The sequence below is a fragment of the Orcinus orca genome, chromosome 2, assembly GCF_937001465.1.
Source record: "Orcinus orca chromosome 2, mOrcOrc1.1, whole genome shotgun sequence".
Taxonomy (NCBI): domain Eukaryota; kingdom Metazoa; phylum Chordata; class Mammalia; order Artiodactyla; family Delphinidae; genus Orcinus; species Orcinus orca.
The window spans coordinates 116,543,501-116,568,041 of record NC_064560.1 but is presented as its reverse complement, the minus strand read 5'-3'; the positions used below and the strand labels follow the sequence as shown (position 1 = coordinate 116,568,041).

Genomic DNA, 24,541 nt, shown 5'->3' with positions numbered 1-24,541 from the left:
GCAAGGGCCAGTGTGGTGAAATAGGGGTGGGAAGTCACAGGAGAACAGCCTGAGTGCTGACAGAGGGCATGACTTGGCCCAGAGACTCCCGGCAGCCTCCACCTTGGGGGTCAAGAAACTCAGTCTCCACACAGAGGTTCCAGTGGGTGCTGGGGCTGGCCTGGAGAACCGTCCAGAGAAAGACAGCTGCCTTTTGGTCCAAACTTGCTGCTGCTATTCTCTCCAGCCCCCAACACACTCCCTCTTTACTGATGGTCAGTCTGAAAGCATCCTCCCACTCCCAGCCCTCAGTGGCTCTGAAGGCCTCCACCTCGCCACTGCCCCAGCGGGCTCAGAAAGATTGTCTCACCACGGAGAGTAATTAAAACATTAAAAACAGTACCAAACCGGAAAATAAGTGTAAAGAAGTCCAACCAAGTTCTGATCTGTTTCATGATGACTACCTTGATAACCGTCTTCAGAATATCACTTTTTTTCTCTCTCTCTCTCTTTTAGCTGTTGATGACCCTGCTTCACTAAGTTCATGTGGAGACCACATCTTGCTCAGCCATAAACACATTCACCTCTCCTGGAATGCACTGGTCTATCTCCACCGATTTTTCCCTGGAGAACTCCTCTTCACCCTTCAGCGCTCCAAGGCCACCTCCTCCAGGAAGCCTTCCCTGATTGCCCCTTCCCACTCGGGTTTGGGAGCACCTAGGCTTCCCCTAGGGCGGCACCCACCACGCTGTACTGTTGTTATTTGTGAGCCTCCCCACCACCACCATCCTGGAAGCTACTAGTGTCCTCCTCCGCCTAGCACTTAGTTAACGCCCAATAAACGTAGTGGAGGGAAGGGGGGCGGGGCAAGCCGACGTCCTTCCCAAGCCCCTGCTTTCTGGGGCTTCTGATGCCACCTCTCCCCTCCATCGTGTCCCCAGACCGCAGCGCAAGCGGGAAGGAGACCCGGCGGTGCGGACGCTGCTTGCAGTAGAAGCCCAAACTGTCCGTCTTATGGGTTCGACCCAAGACCGCGAGAAAAGCAGCTGTGGCAGATGGGAGCTATCCCCGCTCCCGACCGGCCCCGACCACCCAACAGCCTCGGCCTCCGTTCGCCCACTGGAGTCCCAGCGACCTTGGAGTCCGGGCCCGAGTGCCACGCGGGGCCGACCCCGCAGCCTGCACGTGCGCGCGCTCGCGGCTCTAGGTGTGGGGACCCCTGCCGGGCGCGCGTCCTAGCGGCTTCCCACAGTTGGGAGTAGGGCCCTCAGCTCGCAGGCGCGCTCCTGGCGTGGGGCGTGGGGCGCCCCTGCAGCCAACGCCGAGGTGGAGTGGGCATCTGCTCCACGGACCCGGGGCGTGCGCGTAGCTTCCCGGTGCCTCCTGGTTCCACCCAGCCACCGGAGGCTTTGTGGGCTCGGTCTCCGCGCACCTGGGGTGGAGGTCACTCTGGCAGGCGGAGATCACAAATGGAATTAGGGGATGCGCCCACCTCCCGCGGTTACAAGATTCCAGAGGTGCCCTGGTAGGGACGTGGGGGACGGAGGACGACTGCACCCCGAACGTTCTTAGAGCAATCGCCTCGACACTGGGGGCCGCGTCCCGCGTCCCTGACCTCAGACGCTACCAATCCCCTCTGCCTCCGCTTGGCCACTGGGAGAGATTCTGCGGGTTCTGAGTTTTGGAGAGAGGGAGGAGGGAGAACCACAGGAACACAGGCTCCTGGGAGGGATGGGAAACCTTGTTTCTGAAGTGTGTCAGGAGAGAAAATGTTCTTATTGAACATACACAGGCGCGGTGACACATTTTGTTCGTTTTAGAGGAGAGTGATTCAGATGGTGGCAGGTCAGTGAACACTATTAGATCCCAAGTCCTGCTAAACTGTCAGAAGATATTCCCACAAATTCTATCAATTATGGGGTCAGAGACTGCGTGGGGAGGAGCAGAAACCCGGAGGCAAGGAAAAGGGTCTTGGGTTGTCAAATGAAGACAGCTGTTCACTTTTTTTTTTTTTTTTTTGCGGTACGCGGGCCTCTCACTGCTGCGGCCTCTCCCGTTGCGAGGCACAGGCTCCGGACACGCAGGTTCAGAGGCCATGGCTCACGGACCCAGCTGCTCCATGGCATGTGGGATCTTCCCGGACCAGGGCACGAACCCGTATCCCCTGCATCGGCAGGCACACTCTCAACCACTGTGCCACCAGGGAAGCCCTGTTCACTTTTCTTTCCAGGAGGAAAGAGACCTCCAGTTCTTCCCCGTCTGCAAGTTTTCATTGGGCCCTGGCTCTGGGAAGCCCTCCAGCACTCTCTCTACCGTGCCCTGGGCAGAGAAGGGCAACAGACTGACCAGGGTTGGGGAATTGTTTGCATGAAGCAGCTGAAAGACCAAGGTCTCACGGAAAGTCCCTTGGAAACAGTAAATACAGCCATTTATCATCCTGGGAGCTGTTTTCTGTTGGGTCCTTTCTCGCTTCCCTCCATCAGAAGACAATGTAAAATGATGTACCACCACTCCTGGTAAGGAGCTACTCATTCCTGTAACCCTTTCACCTTAGCACAATGCCTGGTTTATAGCAGCTGCTCAGTGGAAGTTTGTTTGCTCTGTAAATGATGAATGAGTCATAGGTATTGTCACAGAATATTGGAATCCTGGGGTCAGAAAGTCCCTTGGAGGACACTAAACTAAGCACCACAGAGCATGTCTGGGAGTTGTTGACTAGAATGAGACCCTGTACCACCTGGTCTAAAGGAGCATATGCCGCCCCTCTGCCTCCCCAACACACACACACACACACACACACACACACACACACAAAACATAGAAGCTAGGCTCTCTCTGGAGAGGCTTTCAAATCTCCTCAAAACAGCAGGTGGGGAACTTCCCTGGTGGTCCAGCGGGTAAGACTCCACGTTCCCAATGCTCAATCCCTGGGCTCAATCCCTGGTCAGGGAACTAGATACTGCATGCCGCAACTAAGAGTTCGCATGCCGCAACTAAGACCCGGCACAGGCAAAATAAATAAATAAATAAATATTAAAAAAAAAAAAAAACCCCAACAAAAAACAGGTGGCCCATTCATCCTCTCTCCCACAGGTGAGAGGCCCTGCCTCTGGGTCTTGGGAAGCAGAAACTGGCATAGAGATGGTGAGTGGTGACCTTGCTCCTGCCCCTGAGGCCACTGGTGCTGTCCTGTGGGTTGCGTAGAGGGGGAACAAAGCTAAATGAGGCAGGCTAGGGAATAAAACCAGAAGCACCTCACCTCACACACCCCATTCTTTAGGCGCCCCTGTCTCCAGCTTTTGTGCCCCAGGGTTGTTACCTCCAGGAGGGATGTAGCCCTCATGCCTGATAAGTCCTGAAGGACATGGACAGAGGTGAAGACTCAGACACCCCAGGATGCAGGCCTCTAGGGCTCAGGAGGACCCCTGAACTGAGAGGCCACAAGAAGAAGAAAGATCAGTTCTCTTCTCAGACACATAGCTGACCTTGTGGATAAGACCTTGTGGATAAGGGACTCCCATGGCCCATCCTAGATCAGCCAACTGTGAAACATTCTTCTTTGCTCTCATACCTCCATTTTTTTGCAGCACACAAGAGGCCATTCCTCCACCTAGGTAGTAGTCAGTCTGATTTCCCCCCCCCCCCTACTCACATCCATCTACTCAGCTTCAAGGACTGGGAAAACTGAGGCACAAAAACGGGATTCCAGGATTTGAAAGGTCATTCCTGGCTCACCTAAGAGGACGTGAGAACCCCTTGACCTTGTCCCACAGCTATATTGGGTTTAGGGGTAAACCCTGCCCCCTTATGCTTTCTGCCTGTGGTAGGTGGAGGCAGACTCTGCCTTCACTGGATAAGGAACTAGGGACTGAACTACAAGTTGTTAATTTAAGAAACTGAGCATAGCACAGGAATAGAAGTTAGGATACACTCTGGCTTTTCCACCAACTAGCTGTGTGGCCTTGCACAAGTGCCTTAACCTCCTTGGTTGAGTCACTTAACCCCTTTGTTACTTCTGCTGTACTGTGAGGGTGATAGAGGCATCTAAAAGTACTTCCACTCTAAAATCTATGAAATTAACTCTCGTTTCAATATGCAATTCCCAGGTTTGCCCTTACCTTCCCAGTGAGGAACACCTGGGCAGGTGCGGCAAAGACCTCTTCTTTGGTCGCTGGCCTTGGACAAGTGCCTAATACAAGAAGAAAAAGGAATTGCCCTGAGTTTTCTTGTGGCGGCCAAATTGACACCAGCTCCCAGCCTGCTCATGCCTCCAACATTGCCCATCCATTGACTGGCACACAGGTGTGGAGTACATGTTCCCTCCTCTCCCTTCTCTTCCCACCTTTCCAGTTCTGACAGGTCCTTGCTGACTCTCTCCACCCTGGATTTTCCCCCAGTCTCCTCTCTGAGGGCAGTACCTTCCCAGCTCCCACCATTAAGCAGGGTAGCTCTGAAGGAGGGAGAGAAGTGAGAGCAAGAGACATGGGTGTTTCTGGGCCTTCAAGCCCTTGAGTACACACCCGTCACCCAAACACCCAGGTTCCTGCAGACCTCTGTGTCCCAGAGAAATAGCCATGTGTCTTCCCAGGTTCTCCACAGAAGACTTAAGTATTCAGACTCCTGTATTTCCTTCTTTCTCTCACTCCTTCATTCCTTCAGTTTCTCCTCCTCCCTCCCCCTCCCACTCTTTCTTCCACACTTTTACCTTCTTCATCAATTCCCCCTCAGGGATCTTCTCCTTTCTTCTTTGCTGAAGGCTCCCACTGTCTCTCTGACCCTCCTTTTCTCTCCTCCTGGGCCATCCTTGAATTCTGGCTGAAGGGAGATAACGAAAGGAAAGCTCCTCCTTTTGGCCTTCATCAGCTCAGAGGCTGTCCTTCTGAGGGCAGTCTCCCCAGAGGTCCCCCAATAACCCCTAGGCACCGGGCACCTGATGAGGGATTCTCACTCATGGCATTTGGGGGAAAACGGGAAATGCTGTGAGATGCTGACTTCTACACAAAGCAGCTCAGCTGACTGCTAACATGCGAAGTGACCGAAGATCCGCCACTATGATGCCGCCGCTGAGAACGTTGCAGTGTATGAGATCCTTCACCGCCATTAGCACCCTCTTCCCAGTTTCACAGCCACAACTCTGTGGGTCAGGTGAGGTTTTCCTACGTTTACAAGTAAGAAAATGGAACTTAGAAAGGTGAAAAGACTGCCTAAAATCACATCTGGGGTGTGGTGAACCTGAGGCTGGCTCTTTCTACCACTCACACTAAAATGATTCCAACGTTTCAGAGATAGCACATCTTTCATTTCATTCTCACATCAATCCTGTGAGGTGGAAAACAACCCTGCCAAGGAGAATCAGCAGTTCAAAGGAGGTGAAATGACTTGCTTACAGCCCCACAGCAGACTCCAAGCCCCAAACTCCAAAAGGAAAGGAGGAAGAAGGGCTCAGCCCTCGCCAGCCAGCAGCCAGGGATGCTGCCCAGGTCTCTGCCAGGGAAACCTGGAGAGATCCGGGTCCTGCCCCTTGACCTTTTACTCTGCCAGCCGGGAAGTGGGGAGCTGGAGGGGTAGGGAGGGGGAGAAGCCTCAGCTCGTTCCCAAGACAGAGTCCCCACTTGGGCACATGCCCTGGGGTGAGGCTTCTTTGGGAAGCCGAAGGCCTTGAACTCTGTGCCGAAGGGGTCCCGGGCGGAGAAAAGCCCCGGAGACCTGGAAGCCTTAGCCCAGGATGAGTGGAACGCGGAAAGGAGCCCCAGGGACTGGGTGCGAGAGCAAGAGCTGGACCAGCTCCTCTCCTGCGGGGTCGGGGCCCTTGGAGTTGCCAGGAGGAATCTCCCGGGGACGCGGCACGGCGTGGGGCGGAGCAGCCCCTCCGGTCTTCTCGAGAGTGGGCACTGAGACGCCGCGAGGGCCAGGCCCGGGTTTTGTGTGTTTCCAGGAGGTCTGGGCTTCCCGGCCACCCGGAGGAGCAACAGGGAGCCTTCCATTCTGGGCAGGAGCCCAAGGAGGCCCGCGCTTTCTCTGAAAGTGAAAGGAGTGGGCGGGGGGCGCGGCCGAGGCGGGGCCCAGGCGAGCGGCCGCGCAGGCTCCGCCTCGGGGCAGTCTCAAGCCTGGGGCGCCGAGCGGCTCCAGTACCCGCCGCGCCGCGGGCTGGTGGGCTCCCCGGCGGCTCTCTTGCTGGGAAATGACCCTGCCCGGGGGCCCGACGGGCATGGCGCGACCGGGAGGCGCGGGGCCCTGTAGCCCCGGGCTGGAGCGGGCCCCGCGCCGGAGTGTCGGGGAGCTGCGCCTGCTTTTCGAGGCGCGCTGCGCCGCGGTCGCCGCCGCCGCCGCCGCAGGGGAGCCCCGGGCCCGCGGGGCCAAGCGGCGGGGGGGACAGATCCCCAACGGGCTTCCGCGGGCTCCCCCTGCCCCGGTGATCCCGCAGCTGACTGTGACGGCCGAGGAGCCGGACGTGACCCCGGCCAGCCCCGGGCCGCCCAAGCCGGAGGGTGGCTGCCTCCCGGCCGTGGGCTCGTCGCACCTGCAGCAGCCGCGCCGCCTTTCCACCTCGTCGCTCTCCTCCACTGGCTCCTCGTCGCTGCCCGAGGACTCGGAGGACGATCTTCTGAGCGACAGCGAGAGCCGGAGCCGCGGCAACGTGCAGCTGGAAACGAGCGAGGACGTGGTTCAGGTACTGGCCGCGGGGGCGGGGCCAGCGCGGGGCGCGGGGGCTGCGTGCGGGGACCTGCGTTGAGCTCTCTGCGGACCGACTCCTGCCCTAAGCTCCCTCCCCGGCGGGTCCGAGTCTCACTCTTTAGGAGGGCATTGGGGCCAAAGGGAGGCGCCGGGCCGACCCCTCACCTTTACAGTGGTCACCCCGGTTCCACAGGCGAGTCGCGGCCCGGGCCCTGGGGCGTCTAAGAGAGTAAGGAAGAGTCTGCGACCCGCCACGGGGAGCGGGGAGGGGGCGGGGGGGGGAGCGTGACTTGCTGGCTGAGAGATGGTTGGAGGGATCGGAGGGGCTTAGCGTTGCCCCACGAACTCTCGGAGAGTGGGGTCAACGAGTCTCCCTCTCTGCCTCCCCCTCTCCCGCGCCGCGGCCCCACCCCCGCCGTTGCCACGGTTTCCCTCTCCTGAGTGGGAGTGGAGCCGCGCTCCAGGCTCTGCTCGCTAGCCGCCGCCGTCTGCTCCCGGCGCCCGCACCAGGCGTGGACGCAGGGAAGGGAGGGGCGCGGGACTGGGAGCTCTGGCAGGGGGCGGAACGCAGCCCACCTCCGCTTTACTCCTCCTAATTCTGGCCCGGGAGAAGGTAAACTGAGGCGGAAAGGGTGGGACCAGCCTGCTGACCTCCGCCTCTGGTAGCCTGGATGTTCCGGGGCCAGGTTTGACCCTCGGATAACCCAGGCTAGGGTGCGGTGAAGTCATTCCCGGTGCCTGCCCCTCCCGCATGTGCCGCGCCCAGGATAGCCGTCTTGTCCCCCTGGTTTTAACCAAGGCCAAATACTTCACATAACTATCCGCGGTCAACACGAAGGAGTTGCTCTAGATCCTCGTTATGCAAGTGTCCCTGTAGTGGAGGGAGAGGCGAAGGGCTCCCCGCAGGCTCTGGTGGCTCGGGGCCTGCCCAGAAGGGCGGTGAGAGCGGCGGACGCGCGCTGGGGTTGCCGGGGCCTGCTGAACCTGGGCTCCCCCCGTGCTCGGATTGGACGAGGCGCGGGAGTCACTGTAATGACTTGCTGTGGCTCCGTGACTCAGTTACCCCTGAGACTTACATTACCCAGAGGGCGGCGTGGTTTGCAAGTGACACAAGAGGAAGAAGGGAAAAGTCTCATAGAGCAGGAACACACTCCGCCACCAGGTGTAGGGTGCGGGCAGTCCCTCTCTCCTCCCCCGGCGTAAGGGTACGCCTGATCCCCGATCATTCTTGGTGCAACCTTGGCGCCTGAAAGGAGGCGGGTGCCGCCCAGTGGTTTCTAAGGCGGTGATGTGGGGCAGTGAGAGGACTCCTCCCTCCCCACCTCCAAAAACCCGGAGCAGTAGCTGTGGGCCCACCGCTCCCCCGCTCAAATCTCTGACAGCTGAGAGGAGGGCGCTGGAGGAAGGGAGCCAGGAGGGAAGCCCCCAGCTTCGCTCTTCCTCCCAAAGGCGGAGTAGGTCCCGCGGCCCAGGACTGTGTACAACGTAGACAGGCCAGCCTGGGTCAAGACTCCGGGGACCAGTCGCAGCTCTGCCTGGGCGTCTTCGGCCGGCCTCTCCCACTCTGGGCCTCGCTGTCACCCGGGGCGGCAGGAGCTGGAGCAGATGGCCGTTGAGAGCCCTTCCAGCTCCGAGGCGGCGAGTCCCAGGCCTTCCCAACCCCCAGCACGCCGGGGCCTCCCCGAAGGCAAACAGCCGAGGCAGCGGCAGATAAGCCGGGGGCTGTTGACAGAGGCCGCCTGCGTCTGCGTGGAGGGCCCAGCTCGGACTTTGCCTCGCGGCCAGGCCGGGAGCGCCACAGTGCGCCCGCCCAGGCTGCCTTTAGGGCTTCCCCAGGTAGGAAGCAGAGCCCATCGGCTGGCTGACCGTGAAGGATGCACCTGGGAGAAGGGTGCTGAGGCAGTGCTCGGCAGCTCCCAGCTCGCCAGCCCCTTACAACTCAGGCCTGGGTGGACAATGGGAAGAGAGGGGAGGCTCTGCCCAGCTTGTACATCCTTCACTTCTCTTCCTAGGAGCTACGCACAGTCTTCCCAGAGCCTGGAGCTGGGCTCCCCGCAAGGTAGTTGGGACTGGGCAGCCTGCCTCCCTGCTGGGTCCTTTCCTACGGTAGAGGGAAGAGTCATGGGCAGGGAAAACCATACAGGCCAGGAGAGGAGTTGGGGCCCCTATCCCCAAGGGTGGCTGGCATGACTGTATTCTTAGGCCTTGTCTGCCTATTAAAACAATTTTGGGATGTTGCTCTAGCAGAAGAGAGGGTGTTTGACTCTTGTTTGTTTGGTTCTCTTCTCTCAGTGCTCCAAGATGGGTAAGGAGACCTGGATTCGATCCTGTCCTGGACCCAGAATTCCCACACTTCACTTCTCACTAATTATAGAGCAGAATTTAGGTTAACAGCCTTCCTTTTTAAAAAGCAGATGCCCCTGGGAGGGTGAAGTCATGGGTCACTTATACCTTAGTGCAAATCATCTTATAAATTTAAACGGATTGTTCTCATCACCCCTGCCACCAGGAGTGCTTATTTGATAGAGTATTGGGAACATGGTGAGGGGGTTGGGTGGTAGAGAGCTTTAGCCAGAGTCTGGACGGCTGGAGGTAGGGAGTAGAAGTCAGGAAGGATCGGGATGGATACCAAAGACAAGCAAAGGATCCGTTCTGGCAGAAGATACACTGAATATCTGGTGTGATATGAGGAGGAGAGTCCTCAGGGCTTCCGAATAGAGCTCAGACAAAGGAGGGTCTGAGGCTAGTATCCAGCTAAGCCCTGCCCAGAGAGAGATGCTCCCTGTCCAGCTCCATGAGTGAGGAAGTATCGGAGGGTCCTCCTGTGATTTCATCAAAGACGCTTTCACATGGTCAGCTCTCCCGAGCTTTTTGTCCCAAGATGTCTGGGTAGCCTCTTGGCTGTGAGCGGCTTTCCCAGACTTCTGTGGCGGAATAGACTGTGCCAGAGGATGGAGTTTTAGCCCTCTTTTCAGCTAGATTTCACTCTGTAACATAATAAATCTGCTTTCTGATATTCATACAATAAAAGCCTTACCTGCTCAAAAATATATTCCCTGCTGTTTTTCGTGTGCCCAAATCCCCACCCACCCACCAAAGAATGATTCTCCCAGAACCTTTTTGGATACATGCATCTTTGTATGCATTATGTTCCCTGGGGGAGGTAGCTCCCTAAGATGGAAGACGACAGAGTTCCGTGATACTTGCGTCAGCTCCTTCCATGTTTGACCATATGCATTACTGGCAGAAGAACTAAATCCTGTCACTACCAACCAACCTCAAGAGGTGGCTGAGAGGGCTGAGATGGCATTATGGGTGTGAAAGCCCTTTGTAACCCACATGGCTGGAACCAGCCTTAGTCTTTGATGCTCTTGGCTGATACGATCCTCACAAAACTGTGGTGGGGAGAGTGGAGAGATGACCCCACGTTACCTCAGCTTGGGAGCAAGTCAGTGCTGTGTTATCACACATCAATCAAGTGTCAGTAGCCCAGGACTGCAGGACTAAATCCTCTTCTACCAGGCACAGCTTCCACCTTCCAGCCTCACTCACTGCTCCCACATGATCCCAGAAGAAAGGATGATGCCGTTCTCCCATCTCACCTAACCCAAGGCTGGTTCCTTCTTCTACTAGGGTAGCTACAGAACTAGATGTACCCTCTGATGAAGTCCATTCTGGTCCCACTGTCCCCCAAATTCTGCCAGTAAGTCCCTAAAGCTGCCCGAAGCCCCACCATTAAACCTATCCCTTTGGATGAAGCAGAAGTGTCCAGCCAACAGAGAGGGGTCCCCAGACAGATCTCAGTGTTTCCTCAGTGATTAGAACATACCACCTTGTGGCTGCAAATTGCTTCATCTTGTACAAAACTCTTTCTCCTGCAGGGTCCCCTTTGACCCCTAAAGGGAGTCTGGGTGGTAGCATGGATTTTGGAACCTGCTGGGGCAATTGAAGCATGAGGAGGGGGTTGAACTGGAGCTTAAGGCAGAGACTGGGGGCTGGGAGCAGGGATGGAGGGGATGTTAACTCTCTGAACTTTGATTGCCTTCTGTAAAATGGCAATAATTACCACCTCATGCACTTGCTGTGCATGTGCAGCAGCATAACGAATCTCAAACTGAGTGTGGGGGAAGAGGGTATAGGATGGTGCCACTCAATACACACAGCACATACATCTTCCGGGAATTTTATTTGAGGATTCGGAGGTGGGAGAGTTTTATAATAAAACTTGGATTTATTATGCAGCATAATGCAAACCTTGTATGTATTTAAAGCGTGAAAAAGGGAGTTTTGAAAGAGATGTCATGCTTCTAGTGGGCTGCTTCTGGCTACACCCCCAGATCCCTAGGGATTGGACAAGTGATCACACCCTAGTGTGCCATGTAGGGACTTCAGTAGGAAAACAGGAGCAAGGCTGTCTGATGAGATGAGAAGTGCCTGGCATGCAGTAGGCGGTCAGTAAATGGTGGCTCGTGTTATGGCAACAGCTAGGTCCAGAGGAAACAGGCTCACACAGCTGAAATTCTCCCTTGGGTTCACTCAGATAGAAAGTGACAGAGCCAGGACTGGAACCAACTCCAGACTCCCCATCCAGTGCTCTGTCACTAACTTCCATCTCCTCCCCACGGAAAGGAGTTTTATGGTCATCAGCCTCCCCTGCGTAGGCCAGCATGCCAGTTCTCCCTCTCCCTGTTAGAACACCCTCTGGTCAGGGAAGCTGGATTCCTGGGTTCCACGCTTGTGGAGGCACACATGTGTAACTCCTCTAAAAGGCAGGCACCCTGGGAGGAGGCAGCAGACACAATGTTTGCATGAACAAACCTCTGCACTTCAGTGGGTAGACACAGGACTGATGAGTTTGGGGTGGGAAGAGGAAAGGTCCAGAGTATGAGATACTCTCAGGACTGGCTGAAGGCTAGACACAATGGTCAAGAGGCAAAAGGTACACCAAAATCTACATTTCCCTCCCAATTTCATCTAAGATGACAGACCCGCAGCTCTGTATCCCATTTTCAAAGCCCAGGTTTCTGGGTCCAGATCAGGACTAAGGGTGCCCTGGGCCTTGTCAACTGGCTAGGAGTGGGATGGCATCCAGGGATAGCAAGAGGGCCTTGGGGAGCCCCAAGCCACTCTTTCTCCAGGCCCTACCAGGCTGGCCTCCCTGCCCTGGGCCTATATAATGGTTTGTTTCCATGTTTGTCTTTCTCCTTAAATGAGAGGAACCAATGGTCCCAAGTAAATGAAACAATAATCCAGATTTGTCCAGCTACTGCTTCATGCCAAGGAATGGGTTGGGGGTGGGGGCATCTGTCACACTCAAGCCTCATTTACTACTCACAACAACGCAGCGAGAGCGGTTATTTCCCTATTTTACAGATGAAGAAACAGCTCAGAGGCTTCTCAGGCCGCAGAATATCCGGAGGCATTGGTAGAAATGCAAATTTTTGGTCCCACCCCAGACTGCTCAGAATTTCCCTGTGGTGGACCTGAAAATCTGCATTTTTTTAAACAAGAGTGACCATCATGTGATTTTCATGCTCACAAAAGTCCTAAAACCTTGACAGAGCAGTTTAGTAACCTGTCCATGCAGCTTTGGAGCAGCAGAACTGGGGTGCAAACGTGAGCTTTCTGACACTGAGCCCAGGGCTCTTTTCAGCACACTGAAGAGCTGGATGTCTGTCAACTGCATGTGCTTGTCTCAGGGTCCGCCACACAGGCTCACAATAAACTTTCCCTGAGCGAATGAATGATTGACTCATCAGGCTCTAGCTGCTTATTGTAAGGTTGGGCTGGGCGAGACCATGTTCCAGAGGAAGGAGGGCTTATGCAGACGCTAACTTACAGACCGGGACCGTGTCGCTTTCAGAAAAGCCACTGGCAGAAGATCCGGACCATGGTGAATCTGCCCGTCATGAGCCCTTTCAAGAAGCGCTATTCCTGGGTGCAGCTGGCAGGGCACACGGGTGAGCACGGAGCAGGCACGGGGGAGGTGGGTGGAGGCGGGGAGGAAGGGACTAGGCAGCACTAACTAGCGCCTGCCCGCAGGGAGTTTCAAGGCGGGCAGCAGCGGGATGATTCTGAAGCGTAGCTCAGAGCCCGAGCGCTACTGCCTGGCACGGCTCATGGCGGACGCGCTGCGCGGCTGCGTGCCCGCCTTCCACGGTGTGGTGGAGCGCGACGGCGAGAGCTACCTGCAGTTGCAGGACCTGCTCGACGGCTTCGATGGGCCCTGCGTACTTGACTGCAAGATGGGCGTCAGGTACGCGTGCCCTACCGGGCAGGTGGGAACCTGTAAAGGGCCCGGGGTGGGAACGAGCGCTCTACGCGTGCCCAAGGCCGTGCTTTACAGGGTCCGGGTGTGCGCCTGCTCAAGCCCCGCCGCTGTCTGCGCCTCCGTAGGACTTACCTGGAAGAGGAGCTGACCAAAGCCCGCGAGCGGCCCAAGCTGCGGAAGGACATGTACAAGAAGATGCTGGCCATAGACCCTGCGGCACCCACCGAGGAGGAGCACGCGCAGCGCGCGGTCACTAAGCCGCGCTACATGCAGTGGCGAGAAGGCATCAGCTCCAGTACCACGCTCGGCTTCCGCATCGAGGGCATTAAGGTGAGCCAGGCCTGCTTCGCCTTGCACCTCCCGGGCCCTTCCCCCGCCCCAGCCCCACTGTGCGATGTCTGTCCTCCATGTTGACCTCCCACCCTGACAGTCCCCGGAAGAGGCAAGCCTCTGGCGGCAGTCTCGCTGTCCCTGGCATTCAACGTCCCGGGAGGTACCGCTGCTCTGGCCTGATCCTCTCCCCTCGGGCGGGCACGGGGCCCCTGACAATTTCTGCCCACCTCCTACAGAAAGCCGACGGCTCCTGCAGCACAGACTTCAAGACCACGCGAAGCCGGGAGCAGGTGATTCGCGTCTTCCAGGAGTTTGTGCAAGGGGATGCCGAAGTGCTGGTGAGCGCGGGATCCCAGAACCCTGAGGTGTTGGGGAGCCTGATAACTAGGGGTGTCCCCAGGTCAGGTCAATTTATGTAGCACCCTACCCTATGTGACCCCCATCATAGCATTTATCGCATTGTGTTGTAATTGCTTTACATTCCTTCCCTTCTGGGCTGCGCGCCACGTGGGGGCCTGTGCCTTCCTCACCACGGTATTTGCCAAGCCAAACATGCATCATGGCGCTCCTCATATCCGCAGAGGTTCAGCTGGTATTCAGTTAATTTGTTCTCCTCTCCTACTCTCCCCTCTCCAGAGGAGGTATCTGAACCGCCTGCAGCAGATCCGGGACACACTGGAGGTCTCTGAGTTCTTTAGGAAGCATGAGGTAAGATGGGTAGGCTCAGGTACCGGGTCTGTGAGGGAATAGGGTGGAGGGCTTCTCCGGATTAGAGCCGTAGCCTGACGGTGTGGGACTCGGCAGGTGATCGGCAGCTCGCTCCTCTTCGTGCATGATCACTGCCACCGCGCCGGCGTATGGCTCATCGACTTCGGCAAGACCACGCCCCTCCCCGACGGCCAGACCCTGGACCACCGGCGGCCCTGGGAGGAGGGCAACCGAGAGGACGGCTACTTGCTGGGGCTGGACAATCTCATTGGCATCCTGGCCAGCCTGGCTGAGAGATGAGGCTGGGTCCCTGTCCCCACGGACCGGAGGGTCTGACAGAAGGACATGCGCCTGCATCCCCGCCATGCATGCAGGCGAGAGACTGAAACCCCGCGGTGCGGGGCGGTTCATACGGTCCTATAGGGCCAGGTGCCGACCACTACAGGACACACTGCACGCGCAGGGCCTGGCCCCCATAAAAGCCCCAGTGTTCCCAGAGCTGATGACACTAATTTACCGGGCAAGGGAGGAGTAGAAGTGGGATGAGTAGCTTCTTCTTCAGCCCAGCTCTTCTGAGGGGGCTCCATACCTCTCCAGAGAAGCCAGATAATGAACTTTATTTCACAGGTACTAGATCTATTGGTCTGGCCTCCCACACTACAATGGACTCCCCTTCCCAATAAAACTCAAAGACACCAGCTTTGACTCAGGCCTCATCCCCTCCCTCCTCTGGTCCCTTCTTTCTCAGTTCCCTGGCATCCCTCACATCCACTCAGATCACTGGAGGATATGAGAAGAGCTCTTTATTAGAGGTATCTGTAGTGTTGGGGGCTGCCCAGATGGAGGATGCTAGTGGGGTAAAGGCAATCTAGAGAAGACTTCCTGCAGGAGGCAATTTCAATTCCCCACCTACACCTGGGAGTTGGGGGAGTATCCTCTGGTCCCAAATATCAAAGGCTGGGAGTGGCCAGACTCTTGCCCAGGAGGCCTGAGACTGGTTTCCAGGATGGAGGGTCCATGGTGCCAGGCCAGCAGATATACAGGCCCAGACATACAGCACAGACTGTGGGGGACAGAGGCTACTTGGAACATAAGCCACCTAGAAGCCTGGGGAGGAGTACAGGGAGGAACTGCTACCCTCAGTGCCAGAGTCCTCACCCTCAGGGCCCTTTGGGACCCAGGAACCATAGGTGGGATTCCAAAGGTTCTGAGGTTGGAGACCCCTGGATTTGGAGGGCTTGAGGCCAGGGGCCAAGGAGGTTCGCTCCCCAGCTCTTCAAGTTCCCCAAACTTGGTTCTTGGGTCTGTGGACATCTTAGGTCCCCCAAAGATAGGCTCCCCAGCCCCTTCCTCCTCCAGGATGGGTCCCAGTTCCACTGGAAGGGGTGAATTCAGCACATCAGGATCCTGTAATGGGAGGGTAGGGGAGCAGGGGGCCACAGTGTTGTTTTATGGCTTCCCTCCTGACCCCCAAGTCCAGGGTGGTCGGGACAGGTCAGGGGACACACCTGAGTGCGGTACTGAAGACCTCCAAGATGCTGGCAAAACTAGGGTGAAGTTCAAGCTCATGCTGCCAGCACTGGGTCATGAAATGGTACCTGGGGAGAGGCAGGAGTTCATGCCAACCCACGGCTGTGAACGACCTCCCTCCTGAGGCAACACTCCATACTCACACAGGCCTTGGAGAGCCCCTGAGAGGGTCCATCGAGCCCCCTCAGATGACAAAGCCCAGCACCTCCTGATCGGTGTGCCAAGAGTAGGGCACGTAGTCCAGTGAGATCTCCCAGAGCAGCACTCCAAAAGACCTGCATCACCAGTGGGAGGAACTAAGTGAGGCCCATCAGGCACAGCTTCCCTTTCCCTCACAAGAGGTGGCCCAAGGCAGGGGAGGGCGTGTTATCACCAGGAGTCGGTCTTGGATGTGAAGATGTCCTCCAGGAAGGCCTCTGGGGGCACCTACTTGACAGGCAGCAGAGCCTGGCTCCCCTTGCGTTAATAACTGGCCCTACATGAGGGAGGAGAGGAGTGATGAATTGTTTAAATGGCCCAAAGGTGCTGGTAAACTCCCTTGGAGCGTCAGCCTTCTCCACATCCCCAGGTCCTACACCTGTAGATAGTGCTTGCCATCCCCAAGTCCCCAGTCTTGGCCATTTGGCTGGGTCTGGAGCAGCTCGGCAGGCAGTTCCTGGCAGCAATGTCCCTGCAGAGTCAGGTAAAAAATTCACTGCCAGAACTGAGAAACTCCAGCCTTGATCTTTTCTTTAAAAGTCATGTGGAAGGGCTATTCCCTGGGGAAGGAGTTGGGCTCGGGGTCCCCAGAACCAGGATCACTTCCAACCTGTGGATGAAGTGATTTTCCTCCAGGTAGTGGCAACCCTGGGCTATGTCCCAAGCCAGCTGGAGAAGGTCTTGCATGGCCAAAGGTGATGGCTGGCCCTGGGTCAGGCAGAAGGCGCATCAGACCATGCAGGTTTGGGGACACATGAACAGGGTCTTCAGAGGGGCCTGGCGGGCTGGGAGAAGGGTCTCATCAGCTGTGGCCACCTATGCCTCAGGAAACTCTTCATGTCCCCTCCAGACATCAACTCCAGCAGAACTGGGCCAGAGGCAGCCTGCATGCTGAGCCCCACGCAGCGCAGTGTCCTGATGGCTGACCTTGTTGAGCCAGTGGTGCACATATCCCATCACCAGCAGGGAGAGAAACCATGCTCTAGGCTCCACAGACTGGAGTGAACCTCTGTGTCTCTAGAATTGCTACCTCTCAGCCCCAGGGTGAAGACAGGCTATTTGTGCAGGCAGTTCTGGGTGCCTTCCTCCCACCTTCCACGCCTGCCCCTGGCCCCAGGTGTGCCTGATGATAGTGTCTCCATGAGGAAATCCAGCTGGTCCTGTTGAGAGCAGAGTTCGGGCAGAGTCTTGGGAGGAAGAGGGCAGAGCTCCTGAGCGCCCTGGACACTTCAGGAAGGCAGGTTGACCCTAGCTCCAGCCACTGTTCTTTCCTCCCTGGACCCTTCTTTCCTACTGTCAGCTGGAAGCCCCACCCCTCTCACCTTGATAGTCACCTGCAGGGGGCTGGGGTCCCCAGGAAGGCCAATCACCAGTCCCGCATAGACCTCTCCAAAGGCCCCAGGGCCCAGGGCTCTGCAGGAAGACAGGTTGGAAGTGAGTGGGTGACTGGGTCTGGGGAGGGTCCTCGAGGGTCCCCCTTGTCCCCCTGATTGCCCTCCATATGCCCAGCTGGCCCTCTCTGAGGGTCTGAGCTCTCCGCATCACGGCATGTCCCCAAGTACAAACTCTGCAAGGGTGACGGTGACTAGGCCAGAGCCAGGGCAGAAGAGGGGGCAGGTGTGGGGTAAGGGGATGGGGTGGGAGTCTGTGCTAAGGCTTCCCTTAGGTCCTTGCAGACATCCTGGGGCGGAGGCAACCCCTGCTCCAAAGGAATCATATCCTAAGGTCCCTACCATCCCAGAACTGGGGATGACAGCTGACTTTGGACAGATTACCTTCCCTTTAGGAGCTTCTCTGACCTTCATCTTCTCTACACAAGGGGTTTGGACGAGACGTTCTCTGGGATCCATAATTTACCACCACAGGGAGCAGGATGGAGGGTGGGGATTCAGAGTGCACAGGTTCTCAGAAGGAGGGGGAGGACGCAGCTGAGCAGAGTGATATTTACTGGGAAACCTCCGTAAGCCCTGGGGGCAGAGGCCAGGACTGGGCTGGGCCAAGCCCCACCTGGAAGTAGTAGGGGTTGGGGGTTGTCCTGATGGTGGAGGTAAGCTTGCTCAGCTGGAGCTCAGGGCCTGGCAGCCTCATCCACCACAGGCCCTGCCACTTCTTATGGTTCACTGAGGGTGGGAGGAAAAACGGCACACTCTCTACCTGGCCATCAGGCCCACCCTGACTTGTCCCCTTCCCAGGACACCGCTCCAGATGCCCATTAAGATAAATGTTGTCCTTCTACTCTTAGAACCCCAGAGGAGTCCACCACAGCTCTGCTGGGAGTAGAGGTCTTGAAATCAGCCATGTCTGCCCCTGGGACCCCACAGAAGCCCATCAGTTCAGTGGAGAAATCAGCCATGCTTGCTGGATGCTCCGTACCCAGAATCTGGACCCCACACACCATAGGGAGTCTCAGTGTCAAGATCAACATCACAGCCACCATCAGAATCAAAGGGTCTGAGAGGTGGGCAGGTCTAGAGAGAAAGACACATCTCCAGTGGGAAACGCCTCTCTGTCCCTCTACCCCAAGTTTTACCCATGCCTCAAGACTCAGCTCAATTGTTAGCTTTTCCATGATGCTTTCCCCACTTATCCTAAATGAATGCAGCCTCTCCCTCCTGAGAACCCCTAAAATACTTTACACCTCCCATGCCAATTGTCACTATGATATATATCTAGATATAAATGTAGATGTATATCTAGAGATAGTGATAGATATCTCCCCTCACACACTAGACCATTAGACTATGTGCTCCTTGAAGGCAGAGATGCACCTCCAATCCCCTGCCCAACACCCAACATGGTACCTGCCACACAGCAGGCATCCTTCCCGTGCCCTACTGCCCCCACCCCAGCCCATGGCCCCAGGAGTCCAGACCTCGGACACAGGCAGGACATACCCATGCAGGTGATGTTATCTGCAGCCAGCTCCATGCCCTCTGGGCACATGCATCTGGCCAACTGGAGCTCTGCCTGCCATTGGCAGATTTTCAAAAGGCAATGACCGCGATTGAGGTATAATCGAATCTCCACCTCTCCATGGCTCTCCATGACTATGAGTAAAAGAACTCATATTGCGGGGTGAGCATGGGGGGCATACCTACTTTTTCCAGCCTCATGGTTAATTTTAGCCCTGGAGTTTGGAACAAGGAGCAGTGCCAGGCGTCTAGGGTGGGTGGGAGAGCTTGGGGGACTTCTGTCAAGCCTGTATGCTTCCTCTTCTGGGATCCTTGAGCTTGCAGGTAGTTGAAGAGAATTCATAGCAAGAGATATTTGACAAGCAGACCAGAATGCCCCATACTGGCATTACAACTGACAGCCCAGTTCCCAAGTATTCCTGTGCTGTGCAAGAACAGGTAGTTCACAGTGCAGAGTTGGTGGCTCAGATGGGAGCGATTGAGGAAACGGGCTAGGCTAGCTGAAAGGTGGGGGATAGGGGCCAACACCTGGCAGAGGCTGCAGGTAGAGCTCTCTGTTGGGGTGTATGAAGGATACCCCATCTTCCCCATCAGCCCAGAGGATGTCAGCCTCTGAGGCATCGCCCCCTGGAAATTGAAAGAGAGGGTTTGGCTACAAAATGGGGGATTAAGGGTCACACAGCTGCCTCACAGCTGGGAAGCTGGCTTATGAACAGTGGGGAAGCTGGAGTCTCCCAGTGGAAACCCCAGTGTGGCCTTCTCTACACACTCACATTACAGTACAGGTGCTGCCAGCTTGCATGTGGGAGCTGAGGGGCCAGAGAAGTGGGAAAGGAGTAATCAGCTGGAATCTGAAGGCCTGGTTCACGTCGGCTGGGATGGCTCCTTGTCTGTCTGAACCTCTCTAATCTCATGTCCTCAGCTATCAGATGGAAGAGGCCCAACCCACATATTCCACTTCTGTGATAATGGAGACGATGTGTATAAAGTACTTATGAACAGTACAGCCCAGACAGACACAAAGGCTCTGTTTCTTTATAGCAGTGGTTTCCAAACTCTGGAGTGCATTAGAATCACCTAGAGGACTGACTAAAACATAGATAGTGGGACCCTCCCCTAAAGTCTCTGATTCAGTAGGTGGAAGGGGGCTGAGTATTTGCATTGCTAACAACTTCTTAGGTGGTGCTGATGCTACTGGCTCAGGGATCACATTTTGAGAACTGCTGACTTAAACTATCCCTGCCTTTCTGCCTCCCTGCTCAGCCTGCTAACTCAGCCAGCTGTAAGTTCCTGGGACTGCTGCAGATCGAGGATGGGACTTGTGATGACAAAGGTCCTGGATGTAAAAGAAAATCGAGGGAGTCCTACCTGCACGTGTGACTTGCAACTTATCTGACCTCCTTTTCTAACAGTTGTTACTCTACCTACTCTGACCTGGAGCTAGCTCAACACCTTTCCTAACTCAACTATCTCCAGAGAGACTAGGTCTGTTCTAAGGCTCTAACATCACTTCACTCTCGGGGCTGCCCAGGTGCCCTCCCCAAAAGTTCACCTACCCGGGTGGCCGCCGCCGTCTCCAGTGAAGCCGCCGGCTGAGGCCCAGCCAAGCGTAGCCCAGGCCTCCCTGCAGCCCTGGCCACCCTCCGCTCCCTTCCGCGGTGAGCGGCCGGCCGGCGGAGAGGGGACCCGCGACGTCCAGCCGTCCCCTCCACCTGCAGAGAGACCGCGGGATGGCCGGCCGCGGGGAGGGGGAGCACGGCCTCCTCCCCGCCGCAGCCCGCGCCCTCACCCGCCGCCCCGCCTCTCGCGCGCTTCCCGGAGCCGCCGAGCGGTTCTGCAGTTTTTCGGGGGTGGCCTGAGTCCGGCCTCGGTCCTCCCGCCTCAGGTACGCCCGACCGCCTCCTCCGGCCGCCACCAGCAGCGGCTCCAGCTCGCGTGCGCGCAGCTACGCGGCAGCGGCGTTCAGGGGCGCGCCCTCTAGCCGTCCAGCGACGACCCGAGCGTTGGGTGAGGGCCCCACCCCGGGGACTGGAGTAAGCGAAGGGGCTCCCAGCCAGGCCCAGGGCTCTGGGGACGCCAAGGAGCTCGTGTGCGTGCGCGCCCGCGGGAAGGTTTGCGACCTCAACGCTGAGCGCTGGAGGCGGGAGCAGCCCGCGCCGAGGCAAGCAAGTACCCGAAAGACGGCGGTTGCAACCCCCATCCGCTCCGACTCCTGCCCAGCTCCGCGATCCCGGAACCCCTCCGATCCCCTCCGTCGCCGCGTGCTCCTCAGCGGCCGGAAACTCTCCGAGACAGAACGAGCTGGCTCTCCTGGCTCCCCGGCGGGCGTCCGGGACCGGAATCAGCGGGGGTCCGGGACCCTCCGCTCTCAGTGCTGAGGTCTTAACCCCAGGAGCGCCCTCTCCTTCCACCCAGCCCTCGCCCTGGGGCGCTTGAGCCGTCCCCCTCTCACTGGCTCCGCTTACTCTCAGACAGGCGTCCTCTTCCTGCTGCCCTACGAGGATGTAAGGCAGCTCCCCGTGACCAAGGGGGAAAACGGCGGAGAGGAAGACTCCATGCGCCGGTGACAGGTGGTTCTTGGCACCTTTGCCGCCCGCGGCTCCATAGGCTGAGATCCTGCGGAAAGCAGGCGCTGAGTCCCCGGCCCTTGACCATCGGCCCTCGGGCCGCCCGCCTAGGGCAAAGATTGCTGACAGAGGCAGCTTCAGAAGTTCTTATCTGAAGGACTTGGAGGACGTAGTCGATTTTGAAAGAATGGGGAGACTTAGGTATGCACACCATAAAATTAGATGTTACTTTTTTTTTTTTTTTTTTTTTTTTTGCCGCGTCGCGCGGCTTGCGGGATCTTAGTTCCTCGATCTGGGATTGAACCCGGGCCCCCAGCAATGGAAGCACAGAGTCCTAACCACTGGACCGGCAGGAAATTCCCTAGATTTTACACTTATTTCGCGAGGCTTAATGGAGACGGAGGGAAGCTCAAGCCACCCTTGGTGGCTGGTTAGGGACACTCCACTTGGCAGAAACAGGCTCCTGGGTACGGCTAATTTGGTGGCGACTATTGCCACCTTTACCCGGGTTCCGCTGGAAGAAGGGACAAAGCCGCCCTGGCCGCTTGTCACTGCGGAATACTCCAAGACACAAAGTGGTGCGTACATAGCCTTGGTTCCCCTGACCACAGAACCTCAGATTCGCAGGTCACCAACCTCGTCTATTCCTGCTCCGCACTTACAGAGGCTGGCCGGCGCCCGGTGCCCACCACAACTGCACGCCTTTCAGAGGCCCAGCGGCCCCACTGTCACCACCACACTGCTGCCGGTGTAGTCCCAGCCACACTCTGTGGGCCCGTGTCAGCTGTTGGCCCTGCAGGTGGAGAACAGCCAACGCCCCTCTGGGCCTGGGAGCAGGGAGGGAGGAAAGGGTCAAGAGCACCTGCCCCAGCCTGAGGGTCTGCCGTGGTGAGTGGAGAAGGGAGGAAGGAGCTAGGAGCTCACCTGGGGGAATTAGGGGAGAGGCTGGCTCAAAGCGGCTAGGCGGTGTGTGGTGATGTCCAGGACCCAGGGGCTTGGAACCGGCCGGGGCAAGGGTGAGGAGGGGGGAAAAGGGGCCTGGGACCCCAAGCTGGAGCAGAGAATGGCACCTGAAAGGTGACAGGGCAACAGCAGGGTTGGGAGAGGGCACAGAGGTTAACGGGATGGGAGATGAAGAGAAGGCTGCCCTAGCCTCTCACAGCCACACCCCTACCCCCACCCAGTCAGGGCACACCAGCACCTGGAAGCCGCCGAAGGCAGGGCTGGGGGAGGGGGGTGGAAAGGGTCGTGGTGCCTGCTTTTGTCTCTGCAAGTTTTTCCCCTGGAGAGCCTTTCCCAGTGGATGCCTAGAGCACCAAGCTGAACTCGGTCCTTCAGGTCCCCCGTCTTTTCTTGACTTACCTTGGTGGTTCTGCCCCCAGGCGGTGCTGAGACTCTAGGGCCTGTCCCTCCTTCCCCAGCCGATATCTGGATCCTCAGATTCAGGCACCCCTGCAATTCTCTGCCTGCACTCCCCACACACTGACCCAGGAGCTTTGGCTGCAAGAGTTCGAGGCCTCTGCAGGAACCACTTGGGACCCCTTCTGTCTCGACTGTGGTCCCCAAGCCTAGGAAGCTGCCTCTAACATGATGGTTCCCTGACTGCCAAAAGGCACTTACCCACGGCTCTGAGCCACAGCAGCAGCTGGCTGAGTGGACTGGCCCACTGCAGCCAGACTTGCAGAGTCAGACCTTGCGACTTCAGCCCAGACTGCCGCTTATAGGAGTGTCCAGTCGCTCACTGGAGACCGCTGGGTCCTAAAGCCGGCCTGGCCACTCCCACCTCAGACCCCAGGATGCGAAGGATCTCAGGGTTCACCTCGTACAATTCCGTTGCCTGCGTCAACTCTGTGCACAACTTCTGTGATTTTGGTGATCTGATGTTAGAAGACCAGAGTGCTAGTATTAGCATCCCTAGTCAATTGGTTTTGGTGAAGAAATCACAACAGCTCTGAGACAGTTTCTCTACCACCTGCAAAACCATAGGAAGGGAAGTTTCTCTGTAAACCACAAAGCACCCGACAACTGAGGGGCCACACAGCCGTCAGGCGGTTTTGTGTCTTCCTCATTCTTTTGCTCAAAATACCAATCTTAGTGGCTGAGGCCTGCTTAATATAAAACACTGAAAAAAAGAAGTTATAGTAGTTAGCTACTTGGTAAAGTCTCTGAGTGTAGAGTGCCAGGTGTAGACACAACAGTGATTTTTTTAAGTTTGGTACCCATGCCTTATTTAACTCTCACTATGAGGTCACAGAATTTACTTTGCAAGGTCCCTGTAAATCAACAGTTCCCCAAGCGCGGTTGGTTCTGGACAGCAGCAGTACCTGGGGACTTGTTAAATGCAAATTCTTGGGTTTCACCCTAGACCTACTGAATCAGAAACACTGGTGGTAGGGCCCGGTGATCTGTTTTAATTTACTGTCCAGGGGATTTTTTTCACATAAGTTTGAGAGCTATTGCTGTTTTGCAGATACCGGAGTTGCTGAGTGAAGCGTATTGTATGATTCTGTGTTCGGCAGCTCTGTTTATGGCGAGTGGTTTCTCTACCTACTGACAGCACACGGCACTCACCCTGACCTATAAACACAATGATGGTAAGTAATTCCTCACAGCAAATGACACTGTAAGAAAGCTTAGTGTTGGAATTCAGGCAAAAGAACCTAGAAACTACCAAAAGAAAGAAAGAAACCAATGAATCAAGAGTTTACGCTTTGATCCACTCCTCCCCAGCCTTTGCCTATCACCAATAAAGTCCACAGTGGAAGGGGTGTTGTAGAACAGCACTATAGACAATGTTTTCACTCCACCTCCCCTCCCGGCCCTCGCCACAGTCCCACCACCAAATTCATACATTGAAATGGAATCCCCAAATTGAGGGTATTTGGAGGTGGGGCCTTTGGGAAGTAAGTCATGACGGTTCCACCTTCATGGGTAAAATGGGATTAGTGCCCATATAAAAAGAGGCCCCAGAGAACTCCCTTGCCTCTTCTGCCATGGGAGAGCTGCCTATGAACCAGGAAGCAGGCCTTCACCAGATACCAAATCTGCCAGCACCTTGATCTTGGACTTCCCAGTCTCTAGAACTGTGAGAAATAAATGTGTGTTGTTCAAAAGCCACCCAGCCTGTGGTATTCTGTGATAGCAGCCCAAACAGATTTAAGATAGACAGCTACTGCACCAGTCTGATTTCTGGCTTCTTGTCTCATGATTGCAGTTGATGGAAATAGGGGACCATAAGGAGACAAGATGCTAACCTCATTTAGCACACCTACACTCCAAGTGGACTGATGAGAGTCCTTCTAGAAGCGCCCCCCATTCCCAAGAGCACCGCCCTGGCCTGGCTTCACTCCAGAACTGGGACCCACATT

At 56.5% G+C, this 24,541-nt stretch overlaps 2 protein-coding genes across 2 annotated transcripts; one reads left to right on the top strand and one right to left on the bottom strand.

Moving 5' to 3' along the window:
• The first annotated feature begins 6,063 nt into the window (after nt 1–6,063).
• Nucleotides 6,064–14,666, top strand: ITPKA (inositol-trisphosphate 3-kinase A). The gene is made up of 7 exons (XM_004273971.3): nt 6,064–6,649; nt 12,518–12,614; nt 12,697–12,910; nt 13,051–13,255; nt 13,495–13,596; nt 13,895–13,966; nt 14,063–14,666. Exons 1-7 carry the CDS (start codon nt 6,161–6,163, stop codon nt 14,264–14,266), a joined length of 1,383 nt encoding a protein of 460 aa, XP_004274019.1. The 5' UTR covers nt 6,064–6,160; the 3' UTR covers nt 14,267–14,666.
• A 5-nt stretch (nt 14,667–14,671) lies between these two features.
• Nucleotides 14,672–22,271, bottom strand: LTK (leukocyte receptor tyrosine kinase; the record flags this gene model as incomplete). Its single annotated transcript, XM_033435984.2, is given in 26 exon segments — nt 14,672–15,210; nt 15,212–15,313; nt 15,315–15,373; nt 15,475–15,494; nt 15,497–15,564; nt 15,640–15,771; nt 15,870–15,971; nt 16,074–16,166; nt 16,305–16,406; nt 16,502–16,609; nt 16,787–16,881; nt 17,017–17,129; nt 17,644–17,814; nt 18,068–18,145; nt 18,589–18,741; nt 19,135–19,233; nt 20,163–20,318; nt 20,396–20,416; nt 20,419–20,551; nt 20,780–20,798; nt 20,800–20,911; nt 21,059–21,222; nt 21,836–21,899; nt 21,902–22,000; nt 22,098–22,143; nt 22,146–22,271. Coding segments are annotated over 26 exon segments (2,580 nt in total), but the record flags the coding sequence as incomplete, so codon positions are not given.
• Between the last annotated feature and the right edge of the window lie 2,270 nt (nt 22,272–24,541).

Excerpts from the sequence above, each read along its gene's own strand:
- ITPKA (XM_004273971.3), top strand. The coding sequence starts at position 6,161 with ATGACCCTGCCCGGGGGCCCGACGGGCATGGCGCGACCGGGAGGCGCG. Across the intron at positions 6,650-12,517 it reads CGAGCGAGGACGTGGTTCAG|AAAAGCCACTGGCAGAAGAT; the intron begins GTACTGGCCGCG and ends TGTCGCTTTCAG. Across the intron at positions 13,256-13,494 it reads TCCGCATCGAGGGCATTAAG|AAAGCCGACGGCTCCTGCAG; the intron begins GTGAGCCAGGCC and ends CACCTCCTACAG.